Genomic DNA, 23068 nt, shown 5'->3' with positions numbered 1-23068 from the left:
GCTGGTAGCTGCTCTCCTGGCTCATTTTGGGATGCTTTTCCTGGGTTTTTTTGTGTTGTATTTAGAACCTCCAAAGAGAGAAATTCTCTCTGAACAAGAGCAAGGTTTTTTCCATTATTATTTATGTTATTTTAAGTGAAAGAACAAGGCTGGTCTAGTTTTGAGTACAGAACTGAAAATCAGAGCTCATATATTCTGGTCTCACATCTGTCAGTAACTTGTGATGTGACTTGAAACAAAATCACTTAACCTGTGAGTTTCTTTCCCTACCTGTAAAATGGGGTTGAGAGTAAGAGGCATGCCATGAGCATTAAATATTTAATGTTTGTAAAGTGTTTTGAAGACAAAGAGTGCCACATAAATGCTTATCATTATCTTAAAATACAAGGAAGTGGGTAACCTTGTGTGGGAAAATTTTGCTAGAAATGGTAACTTTAGGAATGAAGACCAAAGCAGGAGAAGAAAGGACATCTTGCAAAATTGAGTATTAAGAATTTTGAACAAAATGCACTGGTGAGTCTGTCTCTAGAGAATTAGCAGAGGCAGTCTTCAGGAACACTGAAAATACCTTCAAAACATCATAGATTCAGTAAACAAAGTTGGACTTTTCTGCTAATAAAGAAGAAAAGAAAGGAAAGTTCTAAACAAATGGCTCTATTTAGCCTGGCCACAGTAATCAAGCATGTAATGGGGCCATTATGTGAATGTTGGGAAATAAGACATCTACATTACATTGTAGACAGGCGTTATTCTGAAGTGTGTGTCTAATCCATCCTTAGTGGATGTGATTACTTACCTAGAAGATCAAGGAAATGGTATGGATATGTACTTTATTCAGGAAAGCAATTGGTAGAGCACTCCATCTGTGAAGATCATTCCCAGCAGCTCGTTCACTTAGGTCAGCTTAGAAATTGTTTACAGGTGGATGGGCAAAAAGATAATAATAGAATGCATGGAAAAAAATTTTGAAGGAAACTGGGAATGCACGTATCTTCAAAGCATGAAATTAAGCAAACCCAGCCTTTGAAATGATGTAGGAGGTCTTCTCCGTGGTGCCTTTCATAAATACACTAATATATTGCAGATACAGAGATACTCAGTCCTTTCTGTCCCTCCTGCCTGGTACTACATAGGATGAATGCATGAACTGCCTTGGAAGATTCTGGAAAAAGCTTAAAATTCTGCAGGGCTGCAGTTCCTCCATATAAACCTGTTCCAGGATGGATCCTCCTCCACAGGCTGCAGCTCCTGCCTGAATCCTGCTTCAAAATGGGTTCCTCTCCATGAGGAGAGGTCTTGCATAGGCTGCACTGTGGATATCTGGGGGAAAAAAAACAGTGCTGGGGATGGACGTCTTGCAAGGGCATGTAGTGATAGGACAAGGTGCAATGACTTTAAACTAAAAGAGGGCAGGTTTAGATTGGATATTAGGAAGTTCTTTACTGTGAAGGTGGTGCGACACTGGCACAGGTTGCCCAGAGAAGTTGTGGATGCTCCGTCCCTGGAAGCGTTCAAGGCCAGGTTGGATGGGGCTTGGAGCAGCCTGGTCTAGTGGAAGGTGTCCCTGCCCATGGCAAGAGGCGTTGGAAATAGAGGATCTCTCAGGTCACTTCCAACCCAAACCATTTTATGATGATTCCATGATCAGCTTCCATGCATGGGCAGCAGGGTCACCCCTGCTCCAGTACTGGGAGCACCTTTTCCCCCTCCTCTCTCTTTGACGTTGGTCTCAACAGGGCTGTTTCTTACACTTTTTTTCCTTATTCCTCATTGCCTGTGAAGCGTTCCTGCCCTTTCTTAGGAATGTTTCACAGAGGCCCCACCAGTTTGGCTGCGGGGCTCTGTGGCTCCCTGCAGTGGGGACATGGAACTGGCTGTGAGATGCACAGGGCCACCCCTGCCTCCCCCTTTGGCACCATCCCTTCAGCCTCCCCAGGTCAGAGAAACTGCTAGAAAGAAAGGTTTTGACAGGTACATGAGTTCAGTGATCAATGATTTTACATTTTTTCGGGGTTTTCTGAGAGGGAACTGTTGTGGTGCTTACGGGCAAGCTTAGGCATGTATTACAATTTTATGTGTTTGTGCCTGGCAGGCAGGCTGCTGGATGAGACAGGAGAGCTGTGCTGTTCAGAGTCAGAGCAGAGCGATTGTAACAGCCTCCTGCGCTTTTTGGCCTAAAAATCTATAAATTCGTAAGACTAACAGGAGTGGTGTGGTGACTCATCTGTGCGGCAATCAAGGTGTCACAGCAAATCAAAAGTTTCCATCGCTTCTTTGAGACGGGGATTCGCAAAAAATGCTGACAGTAATTAAAAGAATTGCTCATCCCTGGCTGTGAAACTGCGGTGTGCCTCATAAGAGATGCGTCTTATCTCCAAACTGTTTATGGCTCTGTGTTGAGTAGTACATGCCGGCACCCAGAGCTGTGGAGCAGGACGTGGCTTCCCAAAAGGGGGTGTGCTGCTGGCGCCTCATGCCTCATGGGGCTGGATTTGGCATTTGATGCTTTTCCCTGGTGATCAGAGCTCTGACTTCGTTCTCTCAAGTGCCATCATCTGTTCGGATTATTGACTGGGAGCGCAGTACCTGTGCCTGATCTTCCCGTGCCTGCTTCTATTGAAGAAGAATTGCTTAGATGACGGTAATTCGCAGTCTCAGCCTTTGACCAGTGCTTGTGCTCTCACAGAGAGCCTGAATTTTAAGCCAGACTGATTAGTTAAGCTGCAGCTGCATCACTGGATGGATGCTTCTCATAAAAGCTGTAAGGTTTGCACATGAGGAATAACTGCTCATGGTGATGTCTCCATAATATATTCATTTATATCTCCTTGTTATGTTTTAGATCTCTGAAAACAAACTCCGTAGTAAGTTTTGTAGCAGTACTAAAATAATTTGCTTCAACGTCTCGCTATTAGATGTCACAACATACTTTTGGTTATCCTTCTCATTTTTATGGGGAAATGGCAATGTGAAGAAGGATTAATCAATCAGGAAAATGATCTGTTATTTCCCTTCTCTTTTCATCTATTCCAAAAAGCTGATGGGCTGCGAGGCAAAGTGTCTCTAAGCAATGCATATAATGTTTGCAGTTACTGCATGCTCAGCAGCCAAATGCAAACACTGCAGAGTAGAAACACAAGGTTTATCTAAAAATAAACAAAAAGGAAACAGAAATCTGTACTTCAGATTCTACACACAAGGTGTTCAAACAGTCAGATCTTAATAGTAGATTTAAAAGTGTCAACAGCAATGGCCTTGTGTTTTTGCATGGTTAAAACTTGTCAGCAAATGCAGTCTTTTGAATTACAATAACACAAAAAGGCTTACTACAGACTGTCCTTGGTGTACTGCGAAACAAGGAAAACACCTCACAGGAACAAGTATCTGTTGACGTGGGGTCAGCATGGGAATTGCAGGTCACTCTTGTAGGCTGAGAACTTCTTGAGGAAGGAGCAAAATCCATGAAATCATTGCATTGCTTAACCACGCAAGTGGAAGGTCAGAAGGGAACAGACCTCTTCAGATTATATTTAGTAACTATGAAGATTTTGCTTCTAGTAGTCGCTTTGCATCACATAGTATTTTTCCCACCCTCCTCTCTGCTCCTCCTCAGAAAAATTTCATCTGATCCAATCCGAAAGTAATCACATACTCATCAGCAATTTTTCAGCAGACCAGACAAAATTATTCTAAAAGTGAAAAACAAATTATTTTGCTCTACATATGTTTATGGACAGATGAGCCAGGTCGGATCTGTTCAGGAAGATGCAGGGATGGGACGGTAGCAAATAAATATGTGATGCTACCAAATATTAAACTGTCCCCTGACGCGCCACTGTAAATTGAAGTGACTACTGTTGCTGCTAAGGTTGGCTTTACACATATTTTTTGCTGGTGTTGACATCTACTGGATAAATTTGCTACTGGCAGGAGGAATACGCTCTGTTTCAGAGAACAGCAGAGTGCTGTCCCCTCCTCTAAGGAAGCTTGCACTGCATATCTCTGTCTTGAAGAGTCATATACTCTCACCACTGCCTTTTTTTGTTGTTTTCTTTTTGTTGTCTTCTGTTCCCAAAATTGTCCTGTGAGCAAAAATTCAATTTAAAGATAGTAAATGGCAAACACATTTGGGCAACAGACTGATGAAACAGCTGCTGTCTTTCTCCCATAGACCTGGTTTTTTCTGTTTTGCCCAAGGCAGTGAAGGGAAATTAGTTTATTAGTTTCACGTTGGTCACTGGTGAATATCATCCTCCCTCACAAAAATAACACTTTAATTCTGCTTGATTTGAAATAATTGACCGATCAGGAATGAGGCATGTGAAGGGAGCTACCAAGATGGAATTACACCATTGGGCTGGAAGATCAATTGTTGGGGAGGAGAGCTGAGACACTGCAGCCTTATATTACACCTGCCTGTTTATTACACTTGGCCTGAGGGGAAGGCAATGCACCATTCTGATCTGTTGCCTCGGAGAGGTATGGATGTAAAATGAATGCAAAATAAGGGAACAGCAAGTTGGGTTTTTAGGTTAATACATTTTATATTGATATTGAGGACATTTCAGTAAATGGAGCTTCTAGTTTATAGAACAGCATACGTGTTTTTCCTTTTTTCTATGCCAATATTCTTTCCTAGATATGGTTTAATTTTTATTTTTTTTGCTTCTCAATAATACTTGCAGTGATTGACTGGTAACACTAGCACAAATACTTAGTAAAATTAGTCCCACTGGAAGATTACTCAGATGCTACAGCTCTTCTTACTCCTCCTTCCTCCACTCTTTCTGCCTGTTTTAATGATTTCATTTTAAGAGAAACGACCTGAGGCAAAGCAGAGAGAGAAAAAAAATAAAAGTCACAAGAAAAAACAATAGATAGACTTATGCTTTGGCAAATACTGGAACAGAAGCAAGTCCAGATGTTTGCTATACAGGCATTTGGCATGTATATAACAGCCTCTCTACAAGACTGCATATAGAGTTTTTGACAGCTTTGGTGGAATGAAAATGAATTATTGCTATTCAGAATAAAATGCAAACATTTTGGCCAGTGCTTTCAAATCTAGTAGTTTTCAAGTTATTTCTTAATAGATTCTTGGTATTCTTAAATGCATATTTTTAAAAGTGCTTGCCAAACATGATTTGATTTCTCTGTAGTATTTAAAGGTTCTACATCACCTAACATATCTTGAGAGGGATATGGTGAGTGGTTCATTATCTGTTTCTTATCTGATCCTGTTATTTCTAAAACAGCTAATTAAAAGCTGCAGACCTCTGGCCTAGAAGAGGTGGGCCACTGATTTCCTGCATTCAGCACACAGCCTTCATCCAACAGCTGAAAAGATAAAACATGAGTCACTTGGGGCAGTTTTAAGTGAGAAGCAAGAAAGGGTGGTGGAAGAAGTGGTGACAGGAATAGCTTTAAGAGGCAGAGGAGCAAGCAGAGATGCAGTTAACTGTGGTATTAATTCATTAGGATGGTGGCACTGTCCGTCTGGTTCTTGACGCATCGCCTTTCAAAACAAAACAAAAATAGCAAGTGGATGTAAGTGATACTCTATTGAACCAGCTGAAAATAAAGTCAATCCATTTTATGAAACATGGTTAGGCCACGAGAGGTGATGAGCTGTGACTCCAGATGGACAGATAACGTGGGCTCTGGCCAACTCCAGTGACATGCACTGAGAAGGGAACGTTTCGATCCGAAAGCCCCAGGTTTCTGTGAGTGAGCAGCCCAGTATTTCCAGCCAGAAAAAGGACTGCCTGGTACTGATGGACTGGTACTAATGGTACCAGTGCCACGAAGCAAAAAGATGGAAATATGCAGAGAAACTCCTCTCCAGATTCTCCATGACCTCTAAAAGTACGGCAAGAATACAGGTGTCTCCTTAAGTGAAGAGTGAGCTTGTGAGGCTTTGTGAGTGGAGGCTAGTGACAGTCACACATTTAGGGCACTGGAAACTGGAAAAACTGTAGTTACTTCCCCTGGGTCAGGGATCTTGTGTAGTCTCTGGGAATTCACTTTGTTACTGGAGGATTGGGATAACTGCACCTTCATACGTCAGTGTGCCTTGAATCGTGTTAAAGCCTTGAAGGTCTTTGGATGCCTGTTGCTATGTGCTGTGCTGGTCTCATGTTCAGTAAGTTTAAAAGACATGTAGATGTGGCACTTAGGGTTTAGTGGTGGACTTGGCAATGGTTAATGGTTGGACTCAGTGATATTAAAGGTCTTTTGCAACCTAAATGACTCTGATTCTTTGATTTAATGTTTCTTTCTTTATTTTTTTTTCCTTTTCCTGAAGCATTTTGCATGGAATAAGCTCTTTTTATATACCAGATGGTTAGGGACTGTTTCGTGCTGCAAGTGTACGTGTGCTCTCGATTTGGGGGAGTGATACAGGTCTCCTTTTAACAAAATGTGTGTCAGAAGATTCTGTGTGGTCAGAGGACATCAGTCGTGGAAGAGAAAATTTATTACTTCACCTGGTGCTGGCTGAAGCTTTTTAAATATGAACAATGACAGGGAGGGATGATCCAAAAATATTCTCTAAGAGGGAAATTTGAAGTATGTTTTCTCTATTACAGCATTTTGCAGCACTGCAGGTGATCCAGAGATCTTATGTCGTAAAATATGCTGCATTTAACCCTTACCTTGGCAGGGAGCTTTCTCCTGTAATAGTTTTGACTGATTGATCAGTCTTTCTCGGGGCCTGGAAAATTGAGAATAGCAGTAAATAAAAGGAAATTTCTCCTGCCTTGTCCAAAATGTAATTTGAAGACCTAGTCACCTTCTCCTACCACCTCCCCACCCACCTAAGAAACCATCCCCAAAAGAACCAAAATCCTGCTAATTAAATTTTGAGTGATTTATTTTGTGACATTTGGCAACACTGACAGTAGCTTATTCTACATTTCTGCTTTATTAACTATGAAGTCTTAGGCAAGATTAGGTATGTCAGGTCCTGGCAGCCACTTAATGCATTTTGAGAAGATGGCCCATTTCCCCAGAAGAAATCCAGTCGTGCCCCTGTCTCCCATCCCCACCTGTCCCCGGCAGGCACCCCTGGACTGTGGCCACCAGCTGTCATCCTGCCAGCCCCTGTGCTGAGGTGTTGGCCACCGGCTCTGCCATGCAAGGCCTCCTGCACAAACCCTCCATGAACTGGCCTTTAACACGGCAGCTCTTGGCATTTGGTTTTCTTTCATTTGCTTTTCATGCTAATGAGATCATTTAATTAGGGAAGTCAATGTTTTGGGCAGTGTTTTGCAAGCAGGAGTGTTACAGAGGGATGTTATGGTTTTTTCTCTCTCCGTTTTTAACAAGGCTGGGTTCCAGACACTGCCAGCTACCCTGGACCCTGCGGAGACATCTGAGAAAGTTATTATGCCTTTGTGTAAAGTTCTGGTGGAATTTCATTTACAAAACTGCTGCATAAAATTCCAGTCTTGTTCCTGTAGAAGCACCTTGGAAAAACCAAGAATCTGTAGCAAGTGGCATCTAGAATTGATTTTGGGGTCTGGAGGGTGGTGAGGGTTGAATTTTGTGCTGAGTTGTTTTTTGTAAGGTTGTAGGGATGGTTTGCAACAGAGCCGTGGGGGAGAACCAGATCAGCTGGAAGATCTTTCCAATAAAAGCCTGGAGAGAAATAGATTTAGTAGTTTTCCCCTGGAGTTAGGAATTTTATCTGAAGACATATCCCAAACCAGTATATTTTGACATATTTTCTATCAATTTATAATTGACAATAAGTACGAGGATGTGGATAGTGGCCTTTTAGAATAGTTCAAGAAACTTGTATGGTCAGGAGCATCCCCAGAAGGAAACCCCTGCACCTGTTGTAAACTTCATGAATTTGTGTGTGTACAGGTTTGGCAAGGAACAGGATTCAAGACAGGACTCATCTTCATCTTTTGTTCCAGCAGTGTGAGCATTGGGACCACTCTGAATCTTTGTGAACTTTTCTCACCCTGCCAGTGCTCATGTTTCATGAATTGAAGGATGTGTTACCCACTCTGCTCAGATTGTAAAAAAAATTAGTATCTAAAAAGCAAATTACTATATATAGGAAATTATCATATTGAAGATAAATTTCCTAGAAGCTTAGTAATAAAACATACACATAGAGATTTAGATATTTTTTAGGAACCCCTTATTTAGGAAGGTCATATTCTGTCAACTGTGAAGGAAAGAAACTGTAAGGTATGGTTTCACTTGCATCATGGCTGGGTTTTTCTTTTTTATTTGGATAGTCTAGTTTATCTTTTTACTTACCTAAAGGGAAGATTTCCATATCCATCTGAAGTACTCAGAAATAAAAAAGTGCCCAAACTTTTCTACAGTATTTTGAGATAGCAAAGCAAGTCTCATTTTTGCTTCTTGCATAGTGAACTTTCTGCTGAGAAGACACCATTTGGTTGATGCTCAGATTTTTTTTTTTAATATGTCCCAAAGCATCACCTCCTCCAGCATATATTTGGAAAATTAAATCCTATATAATCTTTTAAATCTACTGCTCCTTTATCACTTACAGGGTTAGGATTTGGGTGCTTTTTTTCTTCCTTTTTTTTCTTCTCTCTAAGATCTGATTGTAGCAAAGCAGCTCAAGTCTCTCTGCCTTGTCTTGGATTTTACAAGAGCTTTACAACTGTTTACAAGACTAAATCAGGGGTTTACAAAAGTAGACCTTGCTTGATAATAAAGTTGTTTCCTTGCCTCAAATATTTTTGGATTGTATCTTTCTACACAGCTGCTTGTAGTTCAGCTTTACAGAATTTCTTGATTGCATTCTTTCTGCCTTTGTCTAACACAGCGTTCTTTCATTGAAGACACCCAAACAGGGAAAAAAAGAGGTAAAAATTGTGATAATGGATTAGTCACATCCATGTAGGCTTATAACAGTGATTCCATATGTGTCTGAGAAAGTCTTTGTGGGTTATAAAAAATGTTGAGCTCGAATAAAACATTTTGCTTGGCACATTGCTGAAGAGGTGCCCCTGAAGCTGCCAGGACTGCTAGTACCTTGTTTTATTTTGATTTTCTTAAAGATCTGTACATGTATGACCTGATGGTTGAGTTACATCCAGAATTTATGGTAATACTGATATATTTCAACGTGATTTTGGTGCCATATGCATAAATTACGTCTTCAGACCTGTGCCTGGGGAGAGGTTGTTGTGTCAGTAGGCTCTGATAAAACTGCATGCCATAACATTTCCCCTGCAGCGTATATGTGAAATCATTCAAGCTTAGGTACTTACACATCTTCCTTTTTATCAGTTACAGTTCTTCATGCTAGATCTGATTCCAGCAAATCTCTCTTCTTCCTCTTCTTTTTTTTCTTTTATGTGTGGATCTCATAAAATACTTAGGCATTACATGCACTTAACTGCTTTTGAAGCTCTCTAATGGGCTATTTTACCTGTACTTCCATTTATCCTGTCTGAAAACATGTAAGTTTATTTAGCTGCTTATTTTAAAGTTTCAGGCTCTTTCTTTTTCCTTTTCTGCCATTTCCCTAATGACCATGTATCTACTTCCTTTGCTGTCTCCCAACCTCTCTTGCCTATCGTGTTTCTGTAATGTTATTATTTAAAAGGTAAATTTAGAAACAAATGCTTACCCAGGAAAAATTTAAATTAAAAGCTTGACCTTTATTTTTGAAGTCACTTAATGAAGTTGACTAATAGTCTAAGAAATCTGATTCTCTAGCTTCAGACTGGCGGAAAGCCTGTTTTTCCTTATATTTATATCTGTGGGGACAGGCGCTTTAAGGAGACCTTGACTAGATAAGCGTGGAAAGCAGGGAAAAAGCTGCTCCAAGGCTCGAGCCGGACTGTCATTTAGAGGAACACGAATAGGAAATATTTTTTCTGCAGAACAGTGAGTGTTTTGGGCTTGGGGGAGGACGGGCTGTGCTTAAATGTATCGAGCATAAAATGAAATGTTAACCACTTGAGTTTAATAAATCTGCAGCAATGATCTGTTTGAACCTGGTAAGAAGCCTGAGGACAGCACGCTGCTATCTCACACGCCGCTGGCCTTTTCCTTTCCTCTCTGTGTGTGTGTGTAAGCCGTGGAAACAAGGAACAAATGAGCTTGCATAAGAGATGTGCTAAAAAATTAGTACCAGGAGGAAGGTGTTTTTGTGCTAAGAAGGTAGGAGGATTTCCAAATGGACAAAGTGTTCAGGGTAAATTTGGAGGCTGGATGTTTTCATCTGTGTAAGTGCCCTACATTTGAGTCCCAAATACACTCACATTTTGCAGAAAAACTTTTTCAAATATTATTGTTGAGCAAACTGTTGGTATGAGATACTTCCAAAATTCCTGGTTGCAGAAAAAGTCATGTTCTCCAGCAGGGGTACACTCACATTTTATTTTCCCTTGAGAGGAATTGATTTAAAGTAACTTTTTATGGTCTCTCTCACCTGCTAGATTGCATGTTTTGGCTTTGTAGAGTTGGGACAGATCCTGTCCCACTCCTGAGAAGGTTTTTGGTATTGTTTGATCAGTCTGTTACCCTCCCCTGATCTACCCTCCCAAGCCCATCTTTCTCTGAAAGTTAATGATGGGGGAATGGGTCAGGTGCAGGTATAATCCCCATGCCTGGCTCCTGCATAACCCTTGTCTGAAGCAAAGTGGGCTGTGTTCTGGCATTCTTTTTGCAGCACATGCACGGTGATGCAGTCTTGGGGACTTTTTGCCTTGCCATATCACTGAATCTCATTTCAGATTTGTCACGGGATTTGTGTTTACCTCTGGTTGCTCGATCTCTCTCCTTTAGCTTATAGTCCTTTCTGCAGCCCTCCCTTAATACCAATTTGATCTCCTTTTTCTCTTTGAATTTATCAGTTCATCCAGTAACTTCTATGGGCTTCTCTCTCTTCTTTTCTCTCTCTTTAGTACGGTGGGGGATTTTTTCCTCTTTAAGAGAGTTTTTGTTCCTTTTGGCTGCACAATAAAATCCTTTGATTCTTTGTGACAAACGGGAACACGTTCCTTTTCTAGTCGAGATTAAAGACACCCGGCTACTCCAGTGATTACATCTTGAGTAGAGGGTGAGGGAAGGCCTGTCTCACTGACTTTACAACCTCCACAAGATAGTATGTCAGCTGAATTGTGTGTACAGAGGGATTTTCATCAGTAACAGTGTGCAGTATGCCTCCTCATGGACTACGAGTCTGAGATGCACAAATCATACATTCTTTCTCTCGCTGGCTGTGTCTGCATCGTGCTTTTATGGCTCTGATGTAGGGTAGACATATCTCAGATAGCTCGAAGCTTATCTGCTCTAGTACTGGCTCCTACATGTGGCAGCATGGAGCATCACGCTAGCTAAAAAATCAACCCCACAACTGAGGTTGGTAGATCTGTAATTAGCTAAGACTTAGCTGGGGCAGTGTCTAAAAACCAGGGAAAAAATCTTCTTTCTCTTCCCCGGTGCTGTTTATAGGGATCTAAAGCTAGGTAAGGGAAAATGCCTGCACATCAATGTAGAGGAAAACTTCCCTTAAAAAGGTAAAAGCACATGAATTAATTGTAGCTATTGATGTTGCTGTTTGTAAGTATTAGGTACTCACGTTTCTCCTTCTCTCTGTCTCCCCAACAGAAAGGGTTTTTTTGTTTTATTTTATTTTGTTTATTCTTAGGAAAAAAAAATATCAAAAGAACACGTCTGGAAAATTGCAGCCTAAAATCAGCTATTGTGGAACTGGTAGTGACAGCGTTAGGGGGATGGCTGGACTCGATCATCTTAGAGATCTTTTTCAACTGTAGGGATTCTGTGATCTCTGACTGAAGTAACTACTGCCGTCCCTGCTGCTCGTGTGAGGTTTCCACTGGCCTCCGTCTCTGCTGTTTCTCAAGATGGTTTATGCTGCCCTGTGTCAAGTTCTGTGCAGAGGAATGTGATGATTACACTTGACTCAGGACACACTGCTGGAGAAGTTTTTCTTCTGAGTACAGAATATGTTGAAAGCATTATTATTTTGATTATGATCCTCAACAACAATAGTCTAGACAAAGCATAAACTCTGGATCTAAAAATATATTTAAAAATTAGCTAGTCTGTTCCCAACTCATTTCTTACTTCACCCAGCAGCTATTTATGAAAACATCTTCTATTCTTTCTGATTTTAAATAGCAAGCACTAGCAGTTGAATACTCATTTATTAGATAGTTATCCCCTCCGGTTTTTCTGCACATCTTGTTGCTGTCAAGTATCTTTGTACCCAGCCAAAAATGACATGTTGAAACAAGTAGTGTATATTTAATGCAGTGTATTGGAAAAAAAAAAAAAGACTGATGTTCAGCCCCAGCTTTCTTTTTTTCATTGGAAATACCATGAAATACAGTAGCTGGACTGAGAAGTGGATGTGCTCATGAGGAGGGCATTGGGTTTTAAGTAAACTTCTTAATGCGTGGCTTAGTCACAGGCTTTTTTCCTGCTTGTTATTGACGTAATTGCCTGTCAGTCTCATCTGATAGTAGAATTGCTGGGGGCAGGGTGCCTTGGATCGTGTGGCAAAAACTGCTCTCTATTGACTTGTGTGCCTGTGTGCCGCTGCTCTCCGCTGAATTAAATGTCAGATGTGCTCAGGAGTGTGGGTGGGTGGGGGAGATGTGATTTGGTTCTCCCTGGTTGCCTTGTCAGGGAGTACACTAATACAGCTAACGGAGATCCTCGAGCTCGGAAGGAGAAGGGCATTCATTTGACAGCCACCATCCAAGCAGTCACAAAAGATAGCTTCATACGGCAGTGGAGGCTGTTGGGATTAAAAAGAAACTCTTTCAAAGGCAGGGAATAATAAAGGATATTTTAAAATTGCAGCTTGCAGTTTGCAGGCTCCATTTGTGCCTGACTTAGCAAAATGGTTATAAAACAAATGAAAGTGGGGTTACACCTGTGGAATTTCTAACCTTTAAAGACACACTGTTGAGGTACTGAATTTATTCTGAGATACTTTTCACTAGAGAAAAAGTTTGCTTTCTTCACCTCTACTGAAAGAAAAATTTCTGTTTTCACTACAGCACCTTTCACAGCACTGGTGTCTCTGGGTTTTGCTGTGGTCACTGTACACCTGAGCTCGCATGGTCCTCTGGGAAATACAGAATTAGCTTTCTGAATGAAAGTATCAGATGGCCGCAAAAATACAAGACAGAGAAATCTAATACCAGAACCATCAGCCCTCAAATAATCAAGTCAAATGTTGCATCACATTCTACTAGAGAAAAAAGTAGTTGGGTTAAGAGGTATGTTAATTTTGTGGTCAATACCAGCAACAGTATGGTGTGGCCCCCAGTATAGGCTCTTGCTAGAGGTGCTTGTTCCTGCAGAGGGACAATGTAACCATCAAAAATGCAGCTTCTTGGGAGACTTGGTTTGGTCTTTTGTTGAACATAATGATGGTGGGAGGGAATTCAGTGGGGTTTTGTAATACACATTTATATTATTGAATTTTTAACTGAGGAAGTGATTGGTTTTGTTTGCCTTTTGATTTCTACCAGGGCAATAACTAACATTGTTGATAGGCACACTGTTTTATAACGCTTCTAAGTTTTATCTCTCTTAAGAAGTTTCTTATCTTTAGGTTTCTGGGTGAGTTTAGATCTGGCTTCCTCCACAATCCTTATAAACTGATATTCTTACCATCCATTTTTGTACCTAAGAATTTGTGAAACAACATTGCTTCTACTGACCTGATGTCATTATTACAAAGAACTTAGTGGATCATGTAATGCAAATAAAATAAATCAGGTGCTGCAGTGACCTAGATACTCATTATTTATTTATGGAAATAAATACATTTAGCATTTATTCCTACTGTTTCTTCTATTGCAAATGCTGTAAACTTTCACTTACTCAGAACTCTGCTGGGAAAATAGCACTATTGCCACCATTCTGCACATTAGGAGACCTTGCCAGGAAGACTTCAGTAACTGCTCTGGGCTATGTAACTTACAATTATCAGAACTAAGATTAGATGTTGGGAGTCTTGACTCCCAACATTGTGTTAAGACATCCCTCACCTGGCAGATACAATCTGTAGATAACAAAGACTGAGGGATGATAAGGACAGGGTGATCACACAGAACAACTTGGTCATTTGATCACCTATGTGTATTAAGTGTTTTAAGTCTAGCTAGAAGCATGGGAGGAGACAGAACATGTTGGCCTGCCCTGGAGAGCATCCTCATTGTGGCGAGGTGTCACAGAGAGAAATACTCCTGTAGGAGCTTCTAGTGAGGAGGTCCAGCAAAAAGGAGAAAAGGGGACTGTGTGAAGCAGTATTTGGCTCTGAAAATAGAGAAGAAATGGATAGATTTAGCAGGTAGATTTTTTTTATCTTTGATCTTTAGGATGAATATTTGGTCATGTGTTATGTGCAGGAAAGAGGCTACAGAAAGGATATGAAGGCTACTGAGGAAACTGCAAAATGGAGCTGTTGGGAATGTTTCCTGTTGTCAGAACATTGAATTATGATTTTCTTCTAACTTGGCTTTTCACAGTTTGTGTGCTTTTGCTTGTTACTTTGCTGAAGAGTTTGGGCAGATGGTGTTTCTTCAGGTCTGTGGGACTGGGCTCTCCACTGTGTCCTTATACTTGTCTAAACTCTCTCATTTGTGTTCTAGATCAATATTCACTATGACACTGCTCTCTTCCTCTTGATGTTTAGCTGGGAAAAGGGGAGAAACAGTGCTCTCCTAAGGCAGAGGAGGCATGACAGGGTCTTGCCCTGGTGGTTACAGAGTACGGTCACTGTGCTGGGACCTCATCCCTGACTCCTCTTTGTCTTTGATCTTCCAGGCAGGCTCTCGAGTTCCCTCTGAGACGCAGCTGCCCTCCACCGAGATGTCACGGCACCACAGCCGGTTTGAAAGAGATTACCGTGCCGGGTGGGATCGCCGGGACTGGAGCTCCAACGGGAACCACGTCGGCAGCACCAGCTGCAGCAGCGCCGCCAGCACCAACAGCAGCTCCCGCCCCGGGCTGCTGCCCCTGCCCATCGTCCCCTCGCGCCTCCCCACCCCGGCCACCGCCGCCTGCACCACCGGCAACAGCGATGTCATCACCAGCCTGGTGGCCAACTCCTCCCCAGCGTCCAGTACCAAAGTAAGAATTCCGTTTGTTTTGGTATTGTTTTGTTTTTTGTTTTGCTTTGTTTTGTTTTGTTTTGTTTTGTTTTAATGGGGTTGACATGTTGAAGGGATGTTAGAGATGGAGCATCATCTGTTCCTTTGTAAAGCTTGTGTTGGTGGGATAGCCAGGAGTAGGAAAATTAATTTCTATGGGCAGGCTGTGTCTTTTTAATTCTCTTCTGTGTTATGCCTATCCCAGAGTAGGTCTTTCTTGCTCCGAGCCTGAGTGTCCCCGTGCTTCTGAGATGCCCAGGCAGAGCAAATATTGCCTTCCTTTCAGCACTGCCTCCGTTTGGGCTTTAGAATGTTTTCTTTTGGGAATTCTCTTCTTGTCTGTTGACCAAGGCAGAGCTGTGGTTGACAGCAAGTGGATATGGTTCTCATCCAGAGGGAGTGGAAAGTGACTAAAGGTCATAATTTTGGCTGAATAGTGTTTTTTCTTCTCTTTAGTTGATAGTTTCCTATAAGGTTCTCAAAGGATCATTCTTAGTGCAGGTTGGAGTGAAACTGTGGAACTGCTATAACCAGGCTTGCTCATTTGTGCAAAAATGCACTCTAAGGAGTGAGAAAATGTTAAACACCAAAGAAAGGAAGTCACTAGTAAATCATTGGGCTCTTTTGTTCCAATATATTATTGAGGGAAGAGGGTGAGTTTTCCTTTAAAAAAAAAAGTAGTTCTTTTAGATCTGCAAAGTACAGGTTGATATTCTCAGAGAAAATTGGAGTTTCTTTTTGCATGCAGATTCAGGTAGGACAGCTGGGAACAGGAAAACCTGGCAAATGGTAAAGGTGACCACAGCACTGGCAAAGTGAGACAGAAGCGCTGCTGGGTTTCTTTTCATGATATTTAACATTTTCTTTCAACTTGGTTTCATTTTAATAACTGGAAGTGCCAAATACAACAGATGTAGACAGAGGGAAAGGAGACAATGAAGTTATTTAAAGTAAGCCAAGAGCAAGCTTAAATTTTGCTGCAGTACCATTATTATATTGATTTTTCTCACACTGTAGAAAAACAAGGTCAATGCTGCAGAAGGAAACATTAGCCCAAAGTGTGATTGGTTGTAAAAATTTGCCATGGCATCTTAAAATTATTTTCATTTGAAAGAAGCCACTCAGATTCTGATCAAAACATTTTTAGAGTTCTCCAGATGCTATCCACTGATAGATGCATTTCAATCATGCTTTGTCTGGAGATGATTGAGGCAATTTTGGAGCCAAAGCAGTGGTTTCATTTATCATGACCTTTGTTCCTGGGTCTGCTTAGAGTCCAACAATTGTCAGGAGCTGATCAGCCCTTTTCCCAGATGTTCAAAACCATTTTGCAGCTTATCAGTGCTAGTATACCATGTGTTTATTGGGAGAGAGGAGGCAGGAACAGCAAGTTAAGTGCCTTTTGATGATATGTTAGATGTGAACTGTCTTCTAAATTACCTTATTAGACAATTTTCTGATGATTTTCATTAGTAAGAATGTTTTGGCATGAATAGATCAAAAGCAATAAATAGACAAGAATGGAGGTAACAGGAGACACTTTTTATTCTGAGAATTGTTAATCAGCTGTGTAATCTCCCATAAAATAAATGTGTAAAAATGCATAGAGTTTTTGCCCTGGCTTCTTCTGCTGTGAATCAACTAAGCAGGTCTAACTAAAAATTCAAACTTCCATGTATTAAAGAGGAAAAAACTGTGAAGAAGTGAGGTTGGTAGGTAGGTAGGTAGGTAGGTAGGTAGGTGGGATGAACAGAGATGTAAGGGTATGGTGCCTAGCAAGCTTCCAACTAACAATGTGAAATAGTGTCACAAAAAACATCAGGTGCTCATAAACGCTCCTGTTCACCCTGCCTGACTGTGTCTCTCTCCTTCACACACAACAGATGACTTGTGGTCAGCAGTGTAACCAGCCAAGGCTTTTCCCTGGTAGAATCCAGCTAATGGCTAGGCATAAAAAATTACGTCCATATCACGAAGAGATCACAAGTTAGAAAAACAACATGTTCACTTGGTTTCTTTTAAAAATGAAAACCTAAAAATTAAAAACAAAAATATAACAGTACTTTAAAAACAAACCAAGCATGTGCTAAGTTGCCTTGAGCTGTGGAGAGATCACAGCCTACCTACCCTTGGCAATCATTTTCGTCAGCATGTTTATGGGGAACAGCTCATGGGGGACAGGTGACATCTAACACCTGGATTTATTAGTTGTGTTTTGGGAGTGGGATATTTGATTGCTTAGCTGCCCTTCTGCAGGCTGAGCCTTCCCCACCATGATGGGGGTGTCATTAAACTCAGTGCCAAGGGTGTGCCCCACACAAGAGGCAGCACAGTAGATAAGGTGTCATGAAGCAAGAATATTGATGACCTGGTTGTCCTTGTCTCATTGTCAAAGGAGATGGGTACAGCCAGCAGTGTTGCCCCGGGCTGAGGACAGAAGGGACTCTTTCTTCTGGCCAGTTACCAGTTTTGACTTTAGCATATCTTCCAGAGCTGGTTTGGAGATCTCAAACCACAGATGGCTACCATCTCTAGCCCTTCGGTTTGGGTTCCTACTTATTAGTTATCCTCCCAGTTAAAAGTTTGCTTTGGTTTTTTTTGTAAATCATCTAGTCTGTCTTCAGTCCTTTGGTCCTTGGTTCCTGTAGTTTCCTGCTGCTGACCAGTTTCAGTAGCCTCCAAATAACTGTATCCCTTGCATCCCCTCCATTCTTCATTTGCCTTTGAAAATATGAGCGCTGAAACTTAGATACCCAAACCATATGCATCCTTTCAGCATCAGACTCATCATTCCCTTGCATGGGGATAAAACTGTTCCCTCCCTCCGTTTCCATGTCTGTACAGCTCCACACTTTTTTTGCCAGAGTGATAAGTCAGTAGTTATTAAAAATACATATACATGGCATCATCCTGAATTACAAGCTATCAAACAGTCATACTCTTGTCAAAGACTGAAGTGAAGTCTGTTTGACAAGATCTGTCTTCTGGGTACCTGTATTGGCAGATATTGGTCATACTTCCCTCCTTCAGCTCAAGGTTAACTGAATCCCAAAGTGACAAATTCAAAATGGAGGAAAAAACTTCTTTTCTCTCTGACATGTAACTGGACTGTAAGACTTGCTGCATGATGGGATTGTTCAGGGAATTCATAGATAAATTGTTTTAAGGACCACTAGTCTACCTAATCTGGCTGAACCACAGTCTTTAAAATTATGTAAATGTATGTAAGATTAAAGACTTTGCCATGACTTACGTGATATGGATAGAAAAAGTGTTGGAAAGGAGAGAAAAAAATAAAACCATCTTCAGGGGGAAGCTTAGGATATATAAGACTAGCTGTGAGCGGGTTGGGTAAGGTCTATGTTTTCATGCTTCTGGAAGAGCTTTTTACTACTTTCTGTGGAGGACTTTAGAAGGTTTTTATTACTAATTATTAATGTGTAGGAGAACTTCAGAACTAATTATACTTTGCAGACCTTTGAAATTTATTCTCAAAGCGTACCTGTAACCTTCTTACCACAGATGCTTTGGTACAAATCACACTTAGTGGATCTGCCCCCTTTGAGTGGTTAAGGATGTTTGGTCTGAGTTATTTAAACAGAAAAACTGTCTTTTCCTGAGCTTTATTTTTTTGCTGAACAAAATGACAATGAGACTTTGCACTGCTATAGCCCATTTCATTGGAGGCTGCCAGAAAATACCAGAAAAACTATTTAAACTTCATCAACCTCTGAAAAATGGTTTGATGCTGCACACCCAGTATATTGACAGGGAAAGTGAGGCACTCAGAGGTAGTGATTTTTGGGTTTTCTGCTCATTCTGTGCCACTATGAGCAAAGTTTCAGCTCTTTTACTCAATTTGGTTTTTCTACCCTGATTCTGTACCCAAAGAGCTGGGCCACAGACCAGCACCCAGAGGCAGCACCGTTTGGAGGGATGAGTCATTCACTGGAGATACTTCCTCAACCCCTCTACCAGTAGTCGATAGGAAAGGGTAAATTTTACCAGTAAACTCTATGTTTGGATCAATTGTCAGAGTCTGAGCTCAGCCATGTATGATGATTGAGCTCAGGGTTGGTTCTGTACGTTGGTGGGGTTTTGGGTTTTTTCCTGCAGTGAGGTTATTTATTGGTCAAAGGAAGCTATCAAAGAAGTCCCTGTAAGACTACAGTACTGCTTAAGATATTGGCAACAACACAGTCTGAAATTCATTTAAGGATGCTGCACACCATTCAAGCTATGTTTTCTGTTCATCTCAGCAGCACCTTCATTCTTTGTTGCTTTTCCGAATTACTTTGCGAGTTACTTGTACAATTTTCTCCATCAAAGCTCCTGTATCACAGCTTCAATTTAGAAGTGTTGTCATGGGCTGTAATTTGAAATTTTATTACCAAGAGATTTTTTGGTTATAGAACATTTACTTTTATCATCTCTATATTATTTTTAAATGCCTGAAAAGATTGATACATCAACAGAATCTGTGCACCACCAGATGAGATCTAATTTTTTTTTCAACCTTAATTTTAAAAACCCTTTGCTTGGAACATAAATTGATTCTTCAGCCCCCCAACACTTAATGATTTGTTATTCTCAAGGTTAAACCTATGACAAATTTTACAAAAACACCAGTCTTCAGTTTTGATAAGATTTTTTCTAGTTGAGCTCAGGGATAGCTGTGCAGTTTTAAGTCTTTAAATAGTGTAACTGAGGCGTGATCGTGGCCTCCTGTTCTCACAGTACTCCTGTAGCATTTAAGACTTGTGTGTTTTTGCTACCAGAGTTTATCCCACTGTGGTTAGCCACAGTTATGATGTGGGAGGGAAGATAGTGATGATAAAATATTTGTTAACCTCTCTGGAAAGTCAGGCAAGAATTGCAGGTGAAGAAGTAGCCACCACTGTCTTTGTGCATCAGTGCAACTAAATAGCATTAAAAAGCAAGTGGGGGGGGAAGAAAATTCTTACGGTAAAGGAAAAATAAGTCAGTGTGGCTGAGGAATGCACTGTAAAAAGAAATAAAGGGAAACAGCACAGAAGTAAAATGTTGTATTCTTCTTTCCTTCACAGGCCAAAAAAATGTAGCTCCCTTAACAGCAGCCTGTCAAATGCAGATGATTCGCTGTAGGTTGCAGGATTTGTGTTGTCTGTTCTTTTTCTCTCGCTTAGGAGGTGGTGATTTGCTAAGTTGGTGTACGGCTTCCACAAATATTTAAAATATTGATTAAGCAGAGGAAGAATAAACACGAATTGTTTTTCAAGTTACGCCTTATGTTGTACATGACTAATTACATACAACAATTTGCTCTGCTGCGGTAACTGAAATTTATGTACTCTTTTTATTATAAAACATAAGATGCTTGCGTAAAGAGATTATAAATATTGGAATACAGCAGTTGCTAGAAAACAGTCAAAACATGTGGTGATGAAATAGATGGGATTTGCTCTTCTAGCTTCCCTGTGAAAGCTGTTCTTCCACTCCCCTAGGGTTTGTACTGAGAGTTGGCATGCTTTTGTCACCGTTTCAGATAGTAGCCTGGTGATTCTTCGATCTGGACATGATACAGCATTCGGGCCCAAGTGCAATTGTTGCAAAAGCTGTTAAAGATCCTCAGATTCTTTTGGCAAATAACTGTGATGGTACACAAGGCTTCAGTCGCTGGATGTTAAATTGTAACAGTGATTTCTTTCCAGCAGCACATTTTTACCTATGGATACATTTTTAAATTGAGTAATGTCTGGTTTCATTGGTAAATTAGATGCAAGCCTGTTCCCACCTAAGCAGAGACATCTGATGCACATGAAGCTGTGATTATGGCAGACTATGACATGAGTGTTTAGGAAATCAGAGCAACGCGCGGAGTATGTAACATCGATGGTTAGTAGCAGAACAAAAGGACAGGTTTTCCCTGGCACCCAAATCATATTTTCCTTGTTCTGTAGGCTTGAAAATTCAGTAAGCTTTGCACAATTTACCTTTTGGGCTGACACACCACTTGACTGGATTGCAGCTTCCAGACTGAGCCTTTTGTGAGTAGTCTGCAAGCAAGGAGAGACAGACAGAGTTGGCCATGACGTGTCATTACACCAGCCCAGCTAGGCTGAAACCAGCAGGGTGCCCCACAAAAAAGTACCATTATAGTATTATATCCTCAAATCAGAGAGTTCCTTTAAGAGTTGCATTAGAGGAACCAACAGCTTGTACCAGGAATGAGAGGAGGAAACAGATGGATTTGGTTATTGACTCTCAGGACGTATTTTTATTTCTTCTAAATATAAATTGACAAAAAATGTCTGTGAATTGAACTCAGCAATGATTTCTGCTGAAGTAATCGCATTACGCTGCTACAAAAAAGTTACAACTCCTGGGAAGTATTTGTACCACCAGGGAAGAAGAGAGCAAAGGGAGATCAGTGGTGGGTTCCAAAACTGGCGTGATGAAGGCATTGAAGTAGAGGAACCAGTTCTTTCCTTTGAAGGAAGTGGAGATGTCTCAGGTGTTTTTCAGACTCCTCTCTAAAAGGCTATTCCTAATGATCTGCAGCCCTAGGGAGGGCTTAAACTGTGCTGATGATCTGCCACTTCCTCTTACCATCTCATTTCAGTACTTTTTCTCAGATGTATCTGTACATATTTTTAATAGTGTAGAAATTGGAACATACAAAATGTGGGTTTAATTTGTTAACTTTTGCAGATACTTTATTGGACCAAAATTGGTTGGAAAGCCCTGGCATGCTCATTAATCTGTAAAGTCATAAAAAGCTGCTTGGATTTTTTCACTTGCAGTGTGTTTATCATCTGTTGAAAGAGCTAAGAGGTCTGGCCAGTTTCTAGGCCCAGTTCCATTTGAAGATGAAAGGCAGCATTTTTGAAGCACTAATTGACATCGCCAAATACTTACAAGGTCACAAACATGACAGCTTTGGATAAAGAAAAAGGAGTATTTCTGGGCTTTGGCACTTTGATGAAAAAGTCTCTTGACTTCCAAAAGGGATAAATATCAGTCACAGAACCTAAATAAAGTTTGTGTTGGCCAGGATTTAAGTGCTTGATTCTTTGAAATTATTTGCAGTTCTTTTTATTTTCTTATTTCTTTCTCAGCATTACTTCATTTTCATATGTATTCATTGCAGATTATCCATTCAAAATAAAGCAAAATATATACTTCTGTCATTCAGGGGTCACGGGTGTTTCATTATAAAATTCGTCCCAGCCTCCTGTCAGGCTAAAAAAGCCTGGGAGCTGCCTTTCTTGTGATTTGATGTGGGTTACTAGAGGGTTTATTTCCACGGAGCAGCACTACTAAAAGGAGGGCAGGTTCCCTGAGTCATAGGTGCATATAATCCTGAGGTTGGTTGCTGTCGTTTAGGAATGTAATGCTATTGTCACCATCAAACACAGCCACAAAGAATTTTACAAGGAATCACTTGGCAGTTTCCTATTATTTTTGCTGTCAATGCTTAATAGGTAGGGTCTGGAAATTATTTTCAAGAAAGCTGATCCTTTCTCGGCAAGTTAATTTCTGATTTTGGTGTTGCATGAAGAGGGTAATGTCAGAGAAATCACTGAGGGAAGAGATGGCTGGATTGAGGTAAAAAGGAGCCTGATGCAAACAGGTTGTTAGGGGACTGCTCTACTGCTCGGGTGGGATGACTGCATACAATAATTTTTCTTATAACAGAAAAACAATGGTAATTTTTAAAAAACACAGTTTTAATGCATAGCAGAAGGAAAATGCATTATGTGACAAATGGAATATTTTCTTGATGGCATTGGTTTCCTCAGCTTGCAAGACAAATGAACCAAATGAATAAAAAGAAAGAAAGAAAGAAATAGAAGGGAGAAAAGCTTCACCTCTCCCTATGATTTCCATGGGCCTTGAGTTCCTGCTTGATACAACACTTGTCGGTGAAGGTGATAGACACAAAAATGAATTTG

General features: G+C 40.7%; 1 protein-coding gene across 3 annotated transcripts in view; it reads left to right on the top strand.

Annotated features, from left to right (window-relative positions):
• KLHL29 (kelch like family member 29) overlaps nt 1-23068 on the top strand; it is a 395104-nt gene that overhangs the window by 134100 nt on the left and 237936 nt on the right. For all 3 annotated transcript variants that reach the window (XM_042032873.1, XM_042032874.1, XM_042032872.1), the window contains exon 3: nt 14809-15114. In XM_042032873.1, the coding sequence (XP_041888807.1) occupies nt 14854-15114 (261 nt within the window). In that variant the 5' untranslated portion in view covers nt 14809-14853. The remainder of the gene's footprint in view (nt 1-14808; nt 15115-23068) is intronic.

Source organism: Corvus kubaryi, unplaced genomic scaffold (genome assembly GCF_017639235.1).
Source record: "Corvus kubaryi isolate FWS band 111438036 unplaced genomic scaffold, C.kubaryi_AGA036_p1.0 37354, whole genome shotgun sequence".
In the NCBI taxonomy this organism is placed as follows: domain Eukaryota; kingdom Metazoa; phylum Chordata; class Aves; order Passeriformes; family Corvidae; genus Corvus; species Corvus kubaryi.
The sequence above is the reverse complement of the archived record's forward strand: the minus strand, read 5'-3'. Positions and strand labels throughout refer to the sequence as shown.